At 39.0% G+C, this 22,777-nt stretch overlaps 1 protein-coding gene across 2 annotated transcripts in view; it reads right to left on the reverse strand.

Annotated features, from left to right (window-relative positions):
* The window catches only part of cntnap5a (contactin associated protein family member 5a), a 145,925-nt gene that overhangs the window by 33,087 nt on the left and 90,061 nt on the right, over positions 1-22,777 (reverse strand). For both annotated transcript variants that reach the window (XM_053626449.1, XM_053626448.1), the window contains exons 8-12: positions 21,304-21,577; positions 19,524-19,667; positions 9,947-10,118; positions 1,089-1,195; positions 400-519 (exon numbers count right to left, since the gene is read on the reverse strand). In XM_053626449.1, coding sequence (XP_053482424.1) covers positions 400-519; positions 1,089-1,195; positions 9,947-10,118; positions 19,524-19,667; positions 21,304-21,577 — 817 coding nt within the window. The remainder of the gene's footprint in view (positions 1-399; positions 520-1,088; positions 1,196-9,946; positions 10,119-19,523; positions 19,668-21,303; positions 21,578-22,777) is intronic.

Consider the following 22,777-nt stretch of genomic DNA (forward strand, 5'->3'; position numbering starts at 1 on the left):
ATATATATATATATATATATATATATTTTAATCATGTAAAATATTTATCTATACATATATGTTTTTGGTGTAGCTCCAAGGTCCATTACATCTGCAATGTGTTAATTATAAATTACAGACTGCACACAAGAACATACTGGAATATAATAAATTAAACCAAAATAAGTATTATACAACCATACACGAATTTTCAAATCCACTTTTCATGCTGTAATGAAGGAGGATTAAATCTCTCACTGGTGCAAGATTATCTCTAATCAAAGTCAAGTAGCACCATGGAATAAAGATTCTCGGTATCAAATATTATGTATTAAGAGGACATGGGATGAATTACATAAATCATAATGTGCTATGATCCAATAGGCTTTTTCAAACATTTTACGTGTGTTAACATCTCACCTGTCATATTGCAGTAGACCTGAATTGGACCCAGAGGGCCACTTCCATCAGGATCGACAGAGAAGTAGCCCGAGGTGCTTCCTGCAAGTCTGTAGGCCTCACATGAGGCTTCATAGATAGCTGAGGAAAAAGTCAAAAAAGGAAAAATGGGTTTTTGAGAATTCAACAAAGCACCTAAGACATTTCAGGTTGAGAGGAAAGTCATTGATGGAATCTTATATTCACATCAGATCATTTTGTCACTGACAGGACAAGAAGGTCAGAGCCATCAGAGTAAGTCTACACTGCTTTCTGTTTTTTTTTTTTTTTCTTTTTTGAAAGAGAGAAATGTACACAGGAGGTGTTCATATACATACACAGTGTCCATCTTTTCAGTAATTAAACCAGGACGACCTTCAAGTGCCTTTTTACACGATTATGTTTCATGACAGCAGCCTGAGAATTTCTTCAAATAGACATAAATTTAGTGCAAATAGGAAACAAAACATAGTAAATAGCAGGGAGCTTCTGCAGCAGAGCCCTGTTATTAAGATAAATTGGTACAACTGTGTAGTGCAAAACTGCCTTTGTAGAGTCTTTTCTTACTGATTCCTTGGAATAACACGGTTTACATGTTTACCAGACTCCTTTAGATTGAAAGTGCTCAACAAATTGGCTTTTGCAATTGTGGAGGTACTCGAGGTACCTACAGTTATGGCATGTAGCACCACTGTATCCCGTCCCTGTGCAGTCACAGTAGAAAGAAGACCACGTCTGAGAGCAGCGGCCGCCGTTTTCACAGAAATTAGGGAGACATCTGAAAAGAAGAAAAATAACGAGAAAAGCGCATCAGACAAACAATTCAGAAAATAAAAGGGTAAACAAAATATGCAACGGTAATGAAGTTATGATGGCTTATCATATGGACCACATTAAATCTAAACTGGGCAGTATTTACCTGTGAAATTCAATCTAGGTTTCAATAAAATACTGCGGGGAAGAAAACAGCACCCATGTTTGCCTGAGTATTACTGCCTCAGAATTCAAAAAGCCAATTTAGTGAGACTGAAAAAAGATAGCAGCGTTCAATTAACTCGACATCTCCTTGAATTTTTTCATCACAGCTGGCCTTACTCTGAAGCGCTGTGACAGAGAATGGCAAGCCATCTCTTAAATAAAAAAAGTGAAGGAATTAAAGGGAACTCTTTCACTTGCTGACATTGTGGACATATAAAAAAAAAGAAGAAGAAGCTCAAACAAATCCGCATTCATTGAGCGAATATTAATATCTTATATTTTTTTGCAAGAGAAATGCTGGCTAAAAGGATAAAACTGACATTAATTAAAATTCCTTTCCTCATTTGAAGGACTTGTTCATGACATTCTGAGCACTGAGAAAGTAGTTCGTTTAAACTGTTAAATCTGTAGTATATGAATCCTCAACTCAAGTTTTCTCAGTAAAAGAATTTTACAAAAGAACACTAAAATAATGAGTTTCTTTCGGTGCAATTTATTTAATCAGATATAGGAACTAAAATATGCAATCAGGATCTGACCTCCCAATTATCAGACATGTATTGATTTGCATTCTGAAAAGCCTGTAGATAAGATTTAATGCGTTTGACCTGCTGACATTTCGGTGGAGATGTACGAAAATCTGAATGTGAAAATAAATCTTCTCATATGCTAGAAAAAAAGTCTAGTGCTTAGATGTATGAGCTTCCCCAAGACATTTTGATTAATAGCTGGTTCGTCACTGGCTGCTTAAATTTCACAATTACCAGCCTTTTAGTGCTGCATATATTATTTCGCGAAGCACAGCTTTCTGCCATCGACTCCCGTGAGGGTGCTGCTTTATGAGGCCTCGTTGTACAATGCGACACGTTCCTGAAGCTATTAGCTGCTATAGCGGGAGTCAACTGTGTGCCAGATAATGTTTCAGGTGATGGTTTAATTACCGCTGTGTTATTTCTAGTCAGGCTGAGGAAAGAAGGTCTTTGGTGGGCTATAAAATTATTCAGTAGTTGCACACCAGTGATAACATGGTCAGTGAAGCTTTAGAGGTCCGGGCGATGGGTGAAGATGAAAGTCTCTACACAAAGTTAACAGTCTTACAGAAGAGGGATTGACAGCAGTTTAGGCCTTATAAGGAGGCTTTAAACAGCCTCCAGCAATAAACATATTAGAAAGGACAAATCAAGGTATCCCATACAGAAATTACACTGAACACTTGGACTTTAATAATAAAATGTCATTTTAAAAAAATGGTATCATTAAAAAATATATATATTATACAAAATATATATTGTATATATGATTATATATTTTAGGGTTCTCATTTGTTATTAATTTATTCATTCATCTTCAGTAAGTGCTTTATCCTGTTTGGGGTATCAGTGGATCCTGGGAACAATGCACCACATGGGAATACATCCTGGAAGCAATGTCAGTCCATTGCATGGCAACCATGCAGACACATTCACAAAATCATTCACACCTGGCAGCAATTTAGTACAGACAATCCACCTATTTCACTGTTTTTGGGAAATAGGGAGGACAGAGAGTGCAAAGGAATCCCACACAGACATGGAGAGAACAAATGAAACGCTGCATAGACATTTGATATTGTATTTTAAAATACATAAATCAATAAAATTAACTACAGCGACAAGTTAGGTATTTGAAGCTTGTTACCAATCAAAGAACTAGCCATATGCAGAATGAAATCCAACATGGTATCATAGACAACCTCGATCTGAGGAAATAAAACTAGGAGACAAATCTAATATAAATACCTCACAATGTTCTTTATCTACAGAAAATCGCAGACAATCCACTTGGAGGAAATAGGTTATATTTAGCACATTTATTAAATTCAGGAAATGCGTAACCTTGAAGAAATTCACAAATCTCTGTCTTGAAGCTGATTAGAAATTTGATAAATTTGGTCATATGATCCACCTTTTTGCAAGTACATGTGAAAAAGGATTTCTGGGCATACAGTCCATTATTAACAGCATTTTTCGAAGTGCACTATAAATACATTCGATCCAGCAATCCGCTGTTTCATGGAGACATGCGAAATGCAATTGTGAAGTGTGTACCTTCCATTATTTCAGGATGGCTAAAAGCAGTAGCGCCAGCAACACAAAACCCACTTTAGAAACGGGAGGTAGGGTAGCACCTGAAGCAAATCATGAACAATGGACAAAGTACATTAGCGAGTGTTTTGCTAGAATCTTTTTGGCTAAAACATGCTGCCAGTGTAATCAGACTGTTTTATACCATCAGATATTGGACTAAAAATCCAGTGAGCCAAATAAGCAGACGGCTGAGGAGGAACGTTAAGAGTGAGTTAAGCAAATGTCTTTCACTGCAGTAGACGCAGGTCCAAGGTATAGTGCCAAAAAAAAACATAACCAAGCCTCCACTACAGGCTCTGCTGTCCCCAATATAACACAAGGCCAGTGCGCATTTTATGCCAGCATACAAGTGGGTCAACAAAACTTTGACTTGTTATTGGACACTAGAGCTGAATTAACATGTGTTTCACCTGAAATTGACTGAACACTGTCAACTGGTAATGAGTGTGCAAGCACAGATAATTACAATCCTGCTTGTGTAGAAGTGTTTGTTTGCATTTAATGATCCTGCATGGGTTTGACCTGAACGTTTGTGGGTATAGGTAACTGCAGCAATGCCAAAAAGAAAGGAAATGTAAAAAGAATGAAAATAAAAAGAATGGTAGTGGGAAATCCTTGTGGCAATAAGAGAAGGAGGTTCAAAGAAGGGCACAGAACTGTTGCTTTAAGCTCCCTTATTTCCTGCCCATGTTCTTACCTAATTTAATTAGGTAATTATGTTACTTCCTCTCTATAACTGCCTGTAATGCCTTCTAATGGGCATTAGGATGAGTAAGCTTTGCTATTTCAGGATTAATCATGTGGTTTCCCTGTGGTACACTGAATCAAAGGGAGGACTACAGGAAATGAATATCCAAGCATATATCAATGTAATCTTGGACATAGTATATATGTTATACCACAGTGCTGCTAAATTCTCAAATCTGGTCATGAGGTTAATTCATTTTCTATACCAGCACATAATTCAAATCACCGGTTTATATTAATGCACTTGTTCTAATGATCATTTCTATAATAACATCTTATTCATTGGAACTTTTATGGTCGATGCTCTAAATAATCTAAGGCTAAAAATAAACATTTAAAAATGTGTATAATCATAGATGTGGAGACGTTTTCTGTAAAGGTATGTTCTCACATACAGCAACTCGCAGTGACAAAGCAACCAGAGGCCATTCATTTTCAATGAGAGCTGGCAACATGAGTGACAATGAGCGTTGGCGACTAAATGTGGTTGTGTCCAGCGATGCGACATGGTTGAAAAAAATTTAACTTTTTGACTTGGTGCAGAGACTACTAACGGGAGTGAAGACAGTACAGTGCACATGATCCGTGATCCGCCATGCTGCCTGCGAGTCTGAATTGTTTCATGGACGCAGACATTCAGGCGTTTGCGCTTTTGCCACAGATAGACAAATGGCAAACAGCACACACTGCTCCTTTTTCTCATATATATACACACACACACTGTTGAATTTTATGTACAAATGCTCCCTCTCCAGAATGTTTAATTTTAGCGGCAAGAAAACTGGTTTGTTGTCAAAAGTGGAATACTAATTCTGCCACCCACTGATAAATGTTACTATGGAAACGCCTACTGCCGACTTCATAGAACAGCGCCTGGCGACTTGCAACGACAAAATCGCTGTATGTGTGAGTGTACCTTAAGGAGGCAGTTATTTATCATTTATAGAAGGAGCTCTTTGCAATGGTCAGAAAGTTTTCCAACTTTCCGGTTTCTCGGTAGAAAGAAATTCTTCGATTTCTTCAGGGTAGTAACGTGGCCTCACACCACCCCGAGGTTGATTACTTTCCTCTAACAGCACATCCTTTGTTCCTTTTATTATAATTTCTATAATCCCACTATGTCGGTAAAATTAGGTACATTCAAAATGTTTCAGCGTTGTCTTTTTAATAACAGGACCCCAGATGCAAGTTTACATCAGATTCATCTGTGACATTAGAGCATATTTCTAGCTCTAGGATGTAAAGCTTTAATATAATTTTTTGGATTTGGTGTGCAATTATGTGCTGGTTAATAAAGGAAATTGTAGTTATTTAATTTAAAATGTAACAATGTTTTAAGTATTAACACTAATTATTTTGTAAAATGAAACACTGGCTACATCCCAAACTGTAGTAAAAGTGTTTTGCCATACTATTTGTGAATCTGATTTTTGGACAATACATCCAGATCTGTATTGAGTGCAGTACTGGAAAAACTAACAAGCACACACAAAAAATGAGTGGAAATAATCAGGAGAAACAAGCCATTTCTGCTACAGAATGCTTCAAATAAATAAAATGTCTTCCTAATCTCTAGTAGTCAATGATATTGGGAAAGCCTGCCCAGGAAAGCAATAGGTCATGTGCTACCCAATGCACAAATGGCTACTTGGGTTATCCCTTGTTTCCTTGTTTACACTGGGCTCATCCTTCAAGTTACTGCCAAGAGGTTTCCGGGAATACATCAAAGTTGCACAGACATGCAGCGCTGCTCAGGGACCACAAATCACGCCGTGGACAAAAAACCTCTTGCTCAGTAAAATAACTATTTCAACTAAACTTAACAGTCTGACTTTCAGTAACGTCTACACTACCTGAAATCACATCACTTCGGGGGAAAAAACAAAACAAAACAAAACACAAAACAGGGCACAGCACAGCAAGATTTTGGCACTTAGGCAGATGATACACAGGCTAAGTCTTCTCACAAAGAGAGCACCAGAGGAGAAACGGCCCTGTCTAACAGTTTCCAGCACTTCTGCCTTCTGGCAAGCGCTCAAGCTGGCATTGAACGCTCTGAGACCGTCACCCATTGCACCGTGACAGCTGGTCATGAATGATTTAGAAGCGCCGTTGATGGAGGGGTCTCATCATGTTCACACAAGTTCACTATTAATAAAAACCACTCTCCGCGGACAAGCTGGCAGGGCATGTCTCTGCCTCAAAATATCAATGCATCAGGGAAGGCGGCAGGAGATTTCTCCGGGAATATGGTAATCCGATTTAGCTGCCATCTTGAGGAGATTTGGATGTCAAATGAGGGTAGTGAAGGACAGTGACTCATGCACTTCTACCAAAGGATAGTTAGTAAGGATAATAAGCATGGCTTCCATAATAAGTTACATAAGAGATTTTGCCATTTAACAGATAGTGAAACTAATTATATACTCTGTTTTTTTTTTGTTTTGTTTTTTTTCCTGACAGTATACAGTTTGTGTGTTGAAATATGACTAGTTAGAAAACGCCTTTATAATGTATTGCATGTCTGATTATGATAACCATCTGTTCAAACCATTTTCTGGTATGTATTGAGTAAAATATCATGTAGCTGTTAGTTTCATTGTTATCATTATGAACATTATGTCTATTCCTATGAGCTAGAGCTGAGCCAACGCAAATATCCATGATATAATATTGACACAGTTATGGCAAATCTACGAAGAATTGTTCATACTGATTATACAACAGTTAGTTCTGGTCCACTAATTTGATTGGTCGTGCAGCCTTCCAAGAGTGCTTCTATTGAGTATAACTACACTGGTACGTTAAGTTCTTGTTTATAAAACTGTTGTATAAAAGCAACATCACACAGTGATATGGTTATACTGAATATCTCCAAGCCTTTTCATTTATTTGGCTTGCATTTATGTGGAGAATAATATACTTAAGCAAGCACTATTCAACCCAAATAATTGCAAAAGACACTTGGACATCTTTTCCGACTGTATTTCCAATAGCTGAAAAAAAAAACCCCTAGTAAGTCACCTTCTTGCTCATTTGTTTACTTTATCCAGGACCTGTAGACCGCTGTCATATACACCGTCATGCAGCAGCGGGTTGATTGAGGCCCCCTGACTCCAGAAACCGGTAATGAGAGACACCAGAGGACGTTGCACTGAGCTCGTTAGCAGAGCCACTAACCTGAGTGGCATAACAAAATGAATGCCTTCCTGTTTATAAATAGGCCTCTAATAGTTAGCCTGGCTCTGCAGGCACTGCTGGAGGCCTGACATGTAGGAAGATATGAAAGTGATGTTTTTGTTCTGTACTGTGTACCAAGAACAAAATGATATTTCACTTGCAAGGACAAACAAGGAACAATAGCAATAAGCCACAGCTCGTTTTCCAACAACAGGAAGTGTCCACAAACTGCATCTCAACTGCCTCCAGTGGTTGTGAGCTGCTTATAACTTCAGAGACAGAATAACATCTAGTGGAGGCTATTTCACTATGATATTTGCTTCACACTTTCATGTGTTGTTATCAATGCTTTAGGAAAGTATTTCTTTAACAAGAATTCTTTTTTTTTATCTTAGCTGTCTCGGAGGATATTTTGTAGTGCTGATTGTGCTGCAACAATGTGAACAAGTTTCTAAATGTGGAGGAGTGACAACATGATGGACAAATTATGAATTTTGAATGCACTGTAGGTACCAGCCCAGTCACCTGCAGGATAAACAGAACAAATGTAAGGCCCTACACAATACCATAGAGCCATGATATGCATTAATGTTCATTCTAATTATTTTACAAATCATATAGTAACAACATTTGCTGTGAAACTTCATCTTATTTTATCACAGGAAATGGCGTGCTTAGACATAATGTGACACGAATATGCAACTAAAATTCACAATAAACAATAAACTATTAACAGTAAGGTTTAGTTGCTAAGCAACATAATGGGGAAAGATTTCCATGGGCTGAACAATGGCTTAAGTGTAACGGTTTTACTGATGTATCAGTAAAATCATGCCACATTAATACAGACTTCAATTATTATGATGCAAACAAAGGCTGTGTATATCAAAGGTGACTCTTTTTGAAATATGAAAAAAAAAATGCATTGATCCACCAGTTTGCAAAACTACTGTACAGCACAGATGAAATATTCTTCTTCTTCTTAACCTCAAAACATTAACTATGGTATTAAAAATGTATTATTTGATGACTTGAACATCATTTTATAAAGTGCTTTATGTGGGGTTCATCACCTCAGAATGGATGACTGCACATTTTAAACTTCACAGTCTAGGTTTGAAAAAAATATTTTACCTCTGGGCTAACAGCTTACTCAAGTGCTAATCGAAGCCAGGTGCTCTAATTAATAAGATGAGATTGGAGGTCTGGCAGTAGAGTTGCCATACCATATAAAACTAACACACAGTCTGATTACTGATACAATCTGCTCTTCTCAAGGAAGATATGTTAACATGAACCATGATTGCCTGATCAAGACACATTGCAAGGGACCTACTGCAGCAAAGATCATACCACGAGCACAGCAAGCAATGCCAAAAATGGTGAAAAAAGAACCCAAGTAACCCAAGAACCCAAGTAACAGCATAGATATGGTGTTCATGAAGAGACACCATAAAGAAAAACTCTGTTCTTTTGGGGGAAAAAACAAACAAACAAACATTGCATCATATTTCAGTTTGCAAAAGACTATCTGGATGTTCAGCAACATTTCTGGGACAATTTTCTGTGGATAAATGATACAAAAGAAATCATCCCAAATGTAAAGCATGGTGGTAGCGGCATCATGGTATGGGGCTACTTTGTTTGTGATAATTAAGGCAACAATGATTTATTCAGAAATATTTACAGAGAATGTCAAGGTAGTGGTCTACTGCCTGAAGCAGACCACTTCAATCTTATCCAACAAAGCTGGTGTAGCTGCAGGCTTTCATTCCAACAAAATAGGAACAAAACCTAATAGTCAATTTAAGATCAAGATAGACTCATTAAGCAGGTGGACTTGGGTGTGACTCTTGTTTGGCTGGAATGAAACTTACAGCCACATTGGTTCTTTGTGGATAAAACTGAAGACCCCTAGCTTAACCTTAGTGAGACCTGAGGGCTGTTCAGGCAATAAATTCCATATATATGAGGAATGAGCTAAAATTCCTCCTCAGTGGTGCATAAGTCTGATCAGCAGCAGTAGAAAATGTTTGGTAGAGATTATTGGTGATAACAGGTTCTAACAGTTCTAGAAGGGTTCACATTCATCCTTAACCTACACAGGCTCACAGGGAGCCTGGGGCCTATTCCAGGGGAGTAGGGGAGCAAGGCAGGGGACACCCTGGACAGGGTGCCAACCCATTACAGGGCACAATCGCACCCAAACACTCACACACATTACAGACAATTTGGAAATGTCTGGATCAGCCTACAACGTATGTCTTTGGACTGGAGGAGGAAACCAGAGTACCAGGAGGAAACCGTCGAAGCATGGGAAAAACCATTTAAAAAAGCCATTAAAAAAACCCATTGTTTTGATGTGCACCTTCACATTTTATATGACTGTTTTTTTCCCATTATTGGGTAATTTGACACAGACATAGGCAAATATACACATTTCCGGCATTTAAAAATGAAAAAAAGAGGGAAAGGGTAAACCCCCTGTGACTGTATACCTGTCCTGAATGCCACAGATGTCAAACTCTATTTGATTCCAGCTTCCTACAATCCCTTGTTGGATGTACATTAGGTCCACAGGTTGGTTGTTGATGAGGATGAGGCGCATGCACCCCTGGAAGGCCATTACAGTGTTCATACAGCCAGAGCCATTTTGAGACACCGGACAACCTGAGAGAAATGTGTAAGAGAGAGAGAGAGAGAGAGAGAGAGAGAGAGAGAGAGAGAGAGAGAATGGCAATTCCATCAAGAATCCTGAGTGCATTATAGCAGTAATTACAGTAAAAGACTTGGGAGTGGAGTAAAAAGAGCAGTTGGATGTTTTTGTGTTTCTGCTTCATGATTGTGCATCTCTATCAACGCTTCAGGCAATCAGATGCTTCTGGTTTTTCACTTGTTCACTTCCAAAAACAGTCAACTGGCATAATTTGCATCTGTTTTGATTGGTCTGTTCCTGGTCTGTAAAACATCCCACTCAATGCAGACGTGTGGCCACCCAGATAAGGCTATTGCCAAAACCATAACAAAGTCCGGGAGGAATACCAGGCTGACGGGCAGAAGGAAGAAATGGAGCAGACGTGACAGAATCATTACAACCTATTTGGCTGGAGTATCCTAGGAACATAGGAGGATTTTTAACAAGCATTAAAATTGGGTACATTTCAAACTCAACAACACATTAAGGCCATGTCCACATGTATACAGCTATTTTCAGAAACATAGCTTTTGTCTCTGTCTTTTGGCCTTCCGTCTATGCCCTCCAAGGTGAAGAAAACTCCATTGTCAACATTTTTGTATGGATGGGAAAAATATGTTTTTGAAAACACTGGCATCACAGTGCCATCCTATGTATGACCAGTGTGTGCAAAAGTTTTTACTTTCATGCAAACTCAAAAGACCTGAGTATGAAGCTGGCAGGCAGGGTTGCCAGGTCTTATCCAAATTCCCAACCAACCTAAGTCTATGCAAAAATGGCTTGATACATTTTGATTTCCTATATTTACACTACATGGATATTGCCCACTCCTTATATCCCTCTCATAATATTTGCAATATTCCTTAAAACAGAAATGGTTGGTACATTGTAGGTACATTGTCTGTACTTACACTTTCCCCTTGTTTGCTATAGCAATATTTGTCTATGGAAACTGGGCTTTCTTTTTCGGCCAGCAAGTTTGTTTCCCAATGGCATGACCCTGGCAACCCTCCTTGTTGGACAAAGACCATGTTCATTAACATTCTACAAATAGGATGCACATGATTTGCCTTGCTGAGCTCCAAAATAAAATAATATTTCTATTACTTGTTTCTGTAGAAACAAACAAAAAAGAAATAGTGCCACCACTGTGCACAGGGCAGCAAATCTTTACTAAGGTCTCCAATAATTAATAATTTAATTCATTAAAAAATATATTAACTTGTGTGTTCCTTGTATGTTTCCATCGTATTTAAATTATCATTCTCCACAGTTTAGTAAAAAATGAAAAAAGTGCAGTAGATTCCACTTCTGGTCTAGATCACATCCACTTCTGATTCAAATTTGAAAATGAATACAGATATACAGATACAGATATATATTTGGAGCACTAAACAGATACAGATGGACACATGGATGGAGCCTAAGACAAAAACCTATGCACATACCATAATCTAAAACATAAGTAGAGAAACCTCATATATTCAACAAGAAAACTGTACACTTGAGACAAAACATTTGTTCTATAAGCACATGACCCCATAATGTACAGTACAGTTATTGCCTCAAGTCAAAACTACCTACATCTAAGGGATGTCAAAGGACACACTTTCAAGGACAACATGTCCACATTTTTAACATCGAAGGCAGATAGTTTGAAAGGGGCCTAAAGTAGGTCAAGCTGAAACAAGCCACCATCTCAACACATATCCCACGGCAGTTTCACACCAATTCACACGTCCAGATTAGTCTGTTGTGACGTCACAGGTGTGAATCACACATAGAGATATAAATGCCAAGGAATTTTCCCAACACCAATAGGACTGATAAAGATGATAAAACAAGTCCAATCACCTTGACTTCTTACTAATGTGCATTTTAATTATAGCATTCATATGCAGTCAGTTTTACATTAAGCAATATCAATACATCAGCACATCAATCAATTCATGGCCTGTCATTACCAAAAATCAATCTCAGTATCAGATGCCTCGAATACCCCAATTTTCTTGTACTTTCTTTTCGCTCATGTTGCATATCTGTAAGCAGAAAGTCCTGCATCAACATTTACGGGTGACCTGATAATCCATTCCTGAAATAACGCCCTGTAGAAAGCAGTGATGGCTCTCTATGTAAGAGTTTTAAAGTCAGATAAGCAATGACAGCTATTCTCATAACATTTTTAACAAAACTGAAGGCTATAGAATGGATTTCCTCTTTTTTGGTGCAAAGCATTTTTGATTGTATTGATCGACTCAATGAGATATTCAATATTGAATATTTTGTTGAGTCAATCAATACAATAAAAATGCCTTTGTTTAACATAAAGGACATGATTTACATGGTTATCATTGGGTTAAAGAGGGTTATAGTACATGTTTGCTCTATCAGACATGTACATGTTCCCTCCCTCTCCCTCTTTTTACTGTGGTTTTGTAATGACCAGGTAGTTATACCCCTCAGAATGGCTGGGGTAAACACTGACTTATACTGTATATACAGTAGCACATCCGTCATTCTCTGTAAGGGTCCATGCAGCGCCGGCTGATATAACTGGACTAGCCGGGCTAAGCCCTCCCTCTCTTTCAAGGAAGAAAATACATAAAACACTAAAACACGTTAACAAATGACTCAAAGTGGATTATCATAAGTAAAAATACATAGACCGGGTGAGACTTTCTTTCTAGCCCATATTGTAGATGCATCATTGACACATGGATAATATGACATGACCAGTGACTGAGAATGTGCACATGAAATACAATAACAGGTGTCATAAACATGATGAGTTTCTCTATTTTTTTATTTGTTCTTCATTTTTTCTCATGATTTTGCCCATTAAGGATTTAGATGCATTCCCACATTTCAATATTCAGCATCTGTTCTTTGGCAACGAGTTACTCTTATTAACGTCTTATTAAATAAATAATAATGACATTTATTTTACAGTACAGTTGTACAATATAATGCAATAACAAAGTCTTTTTAAGCACCTTCACTAATTCAGGCTCTAGGCCTATAGGTAATTATGCCCCAAAACCATGAGTTTAGAATAACTGCTCGAATAAATGGTGTTATATTGTGTCAGATTTTTAACATCTGACATTTCCATAGACTTAATTGATCAGTCTTCAGGGGTCCCACTTAATACTGAGGGCCCCAGAGAATTGTTTGCTTGTCTTGTGCTCATGCTGCTGTGTTTCTGATTCAAGGAACGTCTATTAATGGAGATGTGTGTGATATTACGCCTCAGTTAAGAGATCTGTGCTTTTTAAAAGCCATCAAGTAGGTGGCAGTTGTAAACCAGAGTTGATATAAAAAATCTGCTTAGTCTGCACAGTGGGTCAGGGACATGCATCTGAGTTAATCTCGGAGCAATAACAAATCAATTTTAGTAACACCATAATATATAAAATGTACTCAAATTTACTAATAAACTGTTTATTAGTAATAATAATTAGTTTATTAATTAAATATAGCTTCTTTAAACATTAGACATTGGTAAATACATCAACTAAGCAATCTAAAAACAAATATATCTATCTACAGTGGGGGAAATAAGAATTGAACGTGTCAACATTTTTTTCAGTGTCACGTACCATGGGTGGAGACGGAAGCAGTCGCAGGTCACAGAATCCAGGCAGAATTATCCAAAGGGGAAAGACAAAGTTCTTGGTCGATAAACAGGCGAGGGTCAGGCGATCAGGCAAACAAACAAAATGAGGCTAGGCAGAAATCGAGGTCGGGGACGGAAATACTGGTCAAAAGTAACTTTGTAAATATGAGAGGACGGCTCCTACACCAGTCTCAGACGCATCGACCTCCACCACGAACGGCTTGGACGGGTCTGGGTGTTTGACGATGGGGGCAGTTGTGAAGGCCTTCTTGAGTTGCTCTAGTGCTGCTTGGGCAGCTGGATTCCAGGTTAGGCGTTTGGGCTTTCCTCTCAGCAGAGACGTCAACGGGTGTGCTATGGAGCTGAAGTCTCTGATGAACTGCCTGTAGAAGTTTGCAAAACACAGGAATCTCTGTAGCTCCTTCATGGTTACTGGATTGGGCCATTCTACCACTGCTTGCACTTTACCTTGGTCCATGGTATCCCCCTCAGGGCTGATGATGTATAGCAGAATCGAGATGGTGTCCTTATGGAATTCACATTTTTCAGCTTTGACATTAAGCTGGTGCTTGAGTAGTCTCTGTAGGACCTTGGGGACATGGTGGACATGCTCCTCCTGGGAACTCGAATAGATCAAGATGTCGTCGATGTACGTGATCACGGTACGTCCCAGCATGTCCCTTAGGACGTCATTTATTAGGCACTGAAAGACTGAGGGGGCGTTAGAGCACCCATACGGCATTATCAGATATTCATAGTGTACTGAGGTGGTACTGAACCCCGTCTTCCACTCATCTCCCTCTCTGATCCGGACCAGGTTGTATGCACTACGGAGGTCCAGTTTAGTGAAGATGGTGGCAGCACGGAGTTGTTCTAGGGCGACCGCTACTAACAGGAGAGGGTACTTGATACAACACTGATTAAGACCCCTGTAGTCGATACTTGGCCTGAGCCCTCCTCCCTTCTTGTCTACAAAGAAAATCTTGCGGAGTCGGGGGACCTAGATGGTCTGATGTAACCCTGCTGCAGTGCCTCCTGAATGTACTCCTCCATAGCTCTCTGCTCAGTCTGTGACAATGGATACACCCTTCCTCGGGGTGGCGTAGTTCCTGGAAGCGGATCTATGGCACAGTTGTAGGACCGATGAGGTGGTAATCCACTAGCCCTTTCCTTGCTAAATGCCTCGCTGAGGTCCTGGTATTTGGGTGGAATGTGGACTGTAGCGGTTTTATCCGGACTTTCGATGGAGGTGACCGCTAGGGCGATCACTGGTGTCCTTAGGCAATGTGTTATGCAGTGGGTGGACCAGTGCGTGATCTCTTTGTTAGTCCATGAGATACCTGGGTTGAGTTGTTCCAGCCAGGGGAGGCCTAGAATCACTGTATGTCTGGCAGACACTGTAATGTAAAACACTATGTTATCCTGATGGAGCGAGCTGGTATGGAGGATGAGTGGTTCTGTACAATGGGAGATGAACCCCTTCCCAATAGGGGCTCCATTGATGGACTGGACCTTAGGGGGTAGAATGATTGGGCGAACGGGGATGTTGTACTGCTGTACGGTGTTCTGATCGATGAAATTCCCCGCCGCTCCTGAGTCAATCAGCGCTTCTAAGGTACAAGACAACCTTGAGTATTCCACTATGACAGGTAACACAAATGCAGGTTGAAATGCAATCTGGGTTGAAGGACCCGAACTCACCACTGGCTGATGTGGTTTAGCTGTTCCACTATCTCCTAGGTCGCGATGCTGCTTGAGAGGACATTGTCTGATGAGGTGCCTCTCCTCACTGCAGTAGAAGCAATTAAACCTGCGACGCCGTCTCTCTCTCTCCCCTCCGCGTTGAGCCACGCATGCCTCAGCTGCATGGGTTCAGCGGGGAGACTTTGCACGGCAACAGCAGCCTCGCTGCGTACTGGGCGGTGGCTATGTAGCAGACGATCTAGGCGGATAGCCAGGTTAATGAGTGAATCGAGGGTGAGTTGGTCGTCGCGACAGGCCAGCTCTGTCATTATATCCGGGTTCAATCCCTGGTGAAACATAGTCTTAAGAGCTGGCTCATTCCATCCACTCATGGCCGCGACAGTGCGACACTCTAAGGCATAATCCGCAACGCAGCGTGCACCTTGATTTAGGGTTAGCAGTTCCTCCCCTGTCTCCTCGTTATCCGGAGAGTGATCAAAGACCATCCGAAAGCGATCAGTCAGCTTTTCCAGGGATGTGATGGTACTGCTTCCCTACTCCCATTCAGCCGTGGCCCAGAATAAAGCTCTCCCGGTCAACAGCTCCATGAAGTGGGTAATTCTCCAACTCTCCGGCATCCCTGGGTAGCTCGTGAAAAACAGGGAGCACTGGAGGAGAAAACCCCGACGGCATGCTGGATCCCCGGCATATTTCTCTGAAGCCGGTATTGGAGGAAACCGCACTGCAGTTTGAACTAACTTAGCCAGCTGCACAGTCAGGTTGGCTAGCTGCTGGTTCTGGTCGCTAATCATTCTACTGTGGCCTTCAATGGCTTGACGCCACAGCGGATCACCCGCTGCTTCCATAGGAAGGCGAAGTAATCTGTCACGTACCGTGGGTGGAGACGGAAGCAGTCATGGGTGACAGAATCCAGGCAGAATAATCCAAAGGGGAAAAACAAGTTTGTGGTCGATAAACAGGCGAGGGTCAGGAGATCAGGCAAACAAACAAAACGAGGCTAGGCAGAAATCGAGGTCGGGGACGGAAACACTGGTCAAAAGTAACTTTGTAAACGCATGAGAAAAAGGCTTAGAGAATGGCAGAGAAACAAGTCAACTGAACATTACTTCGCAAAGTCTCTTCGCTTCCAAAGTCTCTCTTATGCTGTGGTGTGAGTGTGTTTGTAATGGGATGCAGGTGTGTGTGATTAGAACTCAGGGGAAGGGGAGCGCATGCGTTTGTGGGACGTGTAGTCCTCAGCGGCCATGTTTGTAGTTAGCGGTGCCTCCTGGGAAACTGAGTCGTGGCTTTGCTGAGATATGACATTGAGTAAATATATTTCCAATGAGGTTATTCACATGAAAATTTCACCAGACACTGGTATTAACTCAAGAAATCCACTCATATAAAAAAATCCAAACATTAAAGTCCATAAACAAAGTTATGTGTAATAAAGCGGAATGACACACAAAAAAAGTATTGAACACGCTAACTGAAATTTATTTAATACTTAATGGAGACAGCTTTGTTTGTAATGACAGTTTCAAGCCACTTCCTGTATGATGAAATTAATCGGCTGCAGTATTCAGGTGTGATTTTGGCCCATTCTTCTAAACATATTGTGTTTAAATCTTTTTAAAGATTTTTTAAGATCAATTTTATCAATTTTAAGTCAGGTGATTAACTGGGCCATTCTAAAACCTTGATTTTTTTTCTCTGAAATCAATTGAGAGTTTCCTTTGCTGTATGCTTTGGATCATTGTCCTGCTGGGAGGTCCATCCATGTTTCATCTTCGTCATCCTGGAGAATGGCAGCAGATTCTTCTCAAGAATCTCCCGGTATAGTGTTTATAGGGTGATGTGCAGTGCCATTTCTTCTCCAAACATGGTGTGTAGTATGACAACCAGAAAGTTCAATTTTGCTCTCGTCTGACCAGACTACACTCTCCCAGCATTTCATAGGCTTGTCCAAATGAGTTGTAGCAAACTTTAAAAAGAGCCTTTTTTAAAGTAATGTCTTGCGGGGTGAGCGTGCATAGATGCCATGGAGATGGAGTGCATTGCCTATTGTTTTCTCTGTGACGATGGCACCTGCTGCCTCCAAGTGTTTCTGGAGCTCTTTCTGAGTGGTCCTTGGCTCTTGGGCTACTGTTCTGACTATCCATCTGACTCCTTGGTCAAAAATCTTGTGACGAGCTCCTGTGTGTGGCTAGTTGATGATGGAGTGATGTTGCTTTCAATTGCGGATAATGGCCCCAATGGTGCTTAATGGGAGATTCAGAAGTCTTGAAATATATCTGTATCTGAGCCGATCAATATGTTAAGGTTGCGAAGGTCTTGGGATAGCTCTTGCTTTTACCTATCATGAGATGTTTCTTATGTGACACCTTGGTAATGATATCATTTGTAATGGAAATTGTTGTATGAACTTGAATAATTTGAATAATAATGAATAATTTTCACAAGTGCTCTCAGACTTTTGGATCCTACTTTGTGTATATAAACTTGATACAATATTCATGAATTGATCATTAATTAATCATTAATCTCCACTTAGCAAACTACACATTGCTTGCCTAGAAACAGTTTATTACAAAAAACTAACAAAATGATAGTAATTTATCATTCACTCATCTTCAGAAAATGCAGGATAACACCCTGGATGGGACTTAAACTATAGTAATACCCATAATTCCTATTATTTCATATAATTTCCTTTCAGAAATGATAAGATGAAATGATCAGTGATTTATCATTGCAAAAATAGATATTTTAAATGATTTATTTCTTACCAGCTATAATATAAACTCTTATATTCTCATAACCACTGTCTCAGAGTTTGATCTTTACATGCCAGAATGTGCCTTTCAAAATCTAAACCCCAGAGTAAAGCATCACTCTGTGTAAGGCATTTTGCACAACATTTGATATTTGATAAGACTGACGTTTCATGGGACAGTCTGTAGGGGGAAAAAAATACAGCATTACAAACTTATCTGATTTACACCTAAAAATATTCCCTACCTCTTGAAAAGGGTTACAGATGATGATGTCTTGTGGCACTTACTATCAAATGCTTTATGGCTCCGTTGACCTTTCTCTCTATTTTTCCTTACATCTCTGTAGTTTTTCAGAGAACATTGCAGCTGTGATATTTAATGCCCCACTGTATTGCTTTTGTGGTGTATCTGTGCTGCAGTTTTTGGTTGCGCCATATCCCTGTTTCTGTTAACTGCTAACTGAGTCATATAATAATGGTAATAGTTAAGTATCCACATGTTGTTGACTCACTCTGTTAATTAATATCATGATGAAGAATTAATAAAGATCATTTACACGGTAAAGACTACAGCACATGTTAACAAATGTAGTTTCGAATTTATGCTCCATACCACTGGTGAGATTTAATAATATATTTAAACAGTATGTTAGGGTTTAGTTTAGGATTACGAGTGCTGGAAAGAAAGGGGTGTGAATTTACATTGTACATCATTCATAATGTAAATAATCTTTATTAATACTGCACAAGGAATTATTTTAATTAACACAATTAGTTAATAAGATGTTGAAACTTAACTGTTAGTTAACTATTACTTAACTATTAGTTAAGCATTAGTTAACGATTACGTAACTATTATTTAAGTATTATTTCCTGATGTATGTATTATCTCAACCTTATAAAAGCTTCAATTATATATTAAATGTTTGCTTAATTGTGAACCTTATAATAAAGCATTACCTAATGTAGTTTCTGCATTGCTACATTTTTTCTTCAATTATAGAGAAATAAACAAAAAAAATGTGAATATAATTGTGCATTGACAAAACAATAATGCACCAAATAGTCTAAGAAAAGAGCCAACAATCACAAACATTTATCAAAAACTAATGTATTCTACTAATTTCTTACATATTGATTGAAAATATTTTATTTACAGCTGAGAATTTTTACGTGATGTGTTGTATAGACCTTAAAGGAGTATTTAAAATGTGGAACGCTATCAATAAGTGAAAGCCAGTCTGCAGAGTCCATTACCAAGATCATTCAAGATTTTATTTTTAGTCATTATTTTTTTCTTACCCCCAAAGTAGTAACTGTCCCTTGGTTCCAGGTAGTCCTCTAGCTGAATGGTGGAAGCTGGTTCGTTATCCAGCGTCATGATGATCTGCAGACCTCTGGTGCTGAGACTCACTGAGTGCCAGAGACCATCATTCACCCTTTGTCCTGCAAATAGTATATACTTGTTAAGTGCCTTACTGATTCACCATTATTTCCAAATATGCACTAGCATATATTGATATTTTTTTATTAGAAGTCTAAAGTGTATCAGATTGACTAATAATTAAACAAAATCAACAACATACCCCCTCCACACCCCCACCCCCTCATAAAAAAAAAATAAATAAAAAACCTGTGTGCAATTTGATTTAATTAAGTCCAGCCATTACACATGAAGGGCGCACAAGCTGTGTGTGGCCGCTGTGAGCCGATGGTCCCCTCTATGCCAGCCATCTGCTTAGTGCTCAAATTTGATCACTCAGTCGGGCCTTTACTAAGATCATGCTCACCATACCTCCATTTCCTGTTGACCATAATTACAGAGCTCTGCATTTTGGTCAAAATTCCCATGATGCCACAAAAAAGTAACTGGAAAATCTGAGCCCCGGAAAAGGCAACAGATGGAGAGGTTTCTATTTATTTATTTATTTATTTATTTATTTATTTATTTATTTTTATGAAAGCTCTGTGCTTCACCGCTGGGTTGAAATATGCAGCTGTCTGTCTGTATAAGTGCGTGCGACAGGCTAATCCTGTTTGGCTAGGCTGCCATGACCATATATTTCGCACATTCATCTTAGGAAGAGAAAGACAAAAAAAAAAAAAAACAGGATTCTGCCTGGGTTTGTGAACTGACTGATAAGCCATGAGGCACGTGATTTGCTCTTTTTACATGCCAATAAAGTACAGCCATGATGGCACTTGCAGAGATTTAGGTAGTGTTTGAGAAGGAGTTCTGAAATTAAAAAGGGGTATTTATACTTCTGATCCTTGTGCAAGTATGATTGGCAAGGCCGAGAGGTTTTTTTCAATTAGGCTGCCTCAGAGCTAGGGCATGTGAGGTTAAGAGGAGCACCAGCGCTGTTTAATCTCATTGACGGTTTCGATGTCAGTTCGTAGATTGTTTAATATTAAAATCCCCCCACGTTTGAACGTGTTCAGCCTCCACAAAGCCAATGTCAACCAAAGTGACAGGCAATTTGCATTATTCTAATAAGCAAACCAGCAAGTGCTAAATTTGATCTTGTTTCATGCAATTTGAAGCTCTTTATTCTGCCTTAAAGGGGAAAAAAGTCTTTTGTGAAAACAGAAAGCATTTTCTAACTGTTCTGTTCTGTTTACTGCTTAGTAATGAATGATTCCACAGTAAAACAAATTATAAGCTGTTTATATTATACCCATTATATGCACATCAATCAGTTATGCACAATATAATTAATATTTATGGAAATAGACACTAAAAGTCTTTTTTTGGGGAAGATGTGTGAGCAAACATGAGAGTGTAAATGAGACTTTTAGAAAAATATATATTTAGTTATATATTTTTTACGCCTTCATTTAACAGTCAGTTTGAAGCCAAAATTGATATTTATATTCTGAAATATAGATTTTTTACAAGTACATTTTTAATGTCTACTAAAGGAATTGAGATAAATGTATAAAGTATCTTGGTCAGGAAAAAACAAACAAACAAAAAAAAACAACAGAAAACAATCCTATAAAGGCCAAATCTGAAAATAAAAAGATGATTAATTAACAGACTAATTAAATCATTGTGACAGTAATTAAGTCATTTCCTTACCAATGGACACTTCCAGTGTTTTAAGGTCTGAAGTGTGGTGCGTGAGGCGGAGGCGGCCGCTGCTGATATGCAGTAACAGGTAATGCTGTTCCAGGTCTGATGCCAGTTGACTGGACAGCAGCAGGGCATCGGGATTCCAGGTTCGGAACTGCAGGCGGACTGAGAGCCCATCTGGAGAGGGAGCAGGAGCTGGAAAGGACAGGAAGCTGCTGCTCGAGCTCAGGAAGGTAACGGCTACCAGCTGCGGCTCTGAGCACGAAAAGGTCACATTTCCCTGAATCAGAAAGAGAGCCAAGTCGCATGTCAGATTACATGCCAACAGGGAATGGCAAAAGGACACCAGGGCTGAAAGTCAGCCATATTTTTGTCCATAAATAATTTTAGTGATGTTTTACTGAAACCTGCTTTCAGGTATGTTTTGCTCACAAGAAGAAGAAGAAGAAGAAGAAGAAGAAGAAGAAGAAGAAGAAGAAGAAGAAAAACTACACATAACATTAATGATATTTTGAGACAAAACAGATTGGCACAATAAAAAGTATTGTATTTATTATTATAAATATTATTGTATTTAATGTAAAACACTGTTTTGGAGTCTTGTTTAAACATCCATCTATGGCCAAGTCTTAACCTTCAGGTAGAGGCAGTCAAATATTGGGATGAAATATCCTTGGGCGAAATACACATACTTTTCCAGTGTTACAGACTTTTTTTTTTTAATTGTGGCCCTTATAAAAAGTTATAAATGAAATCAATTAATTATAAATGTGAATTTCTAACTGTGCAGGACAGCAACCATATCACTACTTTGTGTTTTAAGCTCTTCGGTCATGGTTATGGATGACAAAATGATGCGAGCAATGACCCATTCTCGTCCTTGTTTCTTACAAGGATGCTAATTTGTGTCTATTTTAAACATTAAACATTTCTTACGGATGCCAATAATGTTATTTTTTTCAGGTGAAAATACTGTTGTTTACAAAAAGCAGCATCTTATGAAAAAAACTGCTGTGTTCAGGCTGGTACTCATTGTTTTTTCTTGCTAACTGTTTATATTATGCACATACTGTATTATCCATGTGGAAAATCATTTTGTGTCTAAAGACTTTGCCAAAAATGTACTAGTTAAAATATCTAAACCATTTGGTAGAGTGAAACTACAATGAAGCCACAGTGGTCCAAGAGTCCTAGACAGAAACCAGGTGAGATGATCATAAGAGCTGAGAAGAGACGGAAAAAAGGGAATGAGTGAAAGAAAGAGGAAAGGGTTGAGTCAGAAGGAGGGAACCACACAGAAGAGCAGGTGGTCTGGATAAATGTCAGCAGCATTGCTCTGCTGAGAGCACATCCGCAGGACACAAGCTCACGTAAGCGTGAAAAGGTTACCGGTACCTCATTGATCCCAGATCAGTGAACTACAACTTTGAAGGACCTGCTCGCGCACAAGATCCGCCAATTTGACCACCTTTTTACTCTC

Source organism: Ictalurus furcatus, chromosome 6, assembly GCF_023375685.1.
Source record: "Ictalurus furcatus strain D&B chromosome 6, Billie_1.0, whole genome shotgun sequence".
Classification (NCBI taxonomy): domain Eukaryota; kingdom Metazoa; phylum Chordata; class Actinopteri; order Siluriformes; family Ictaluridae; genus Ictalurus; species Ictalurus furcatus.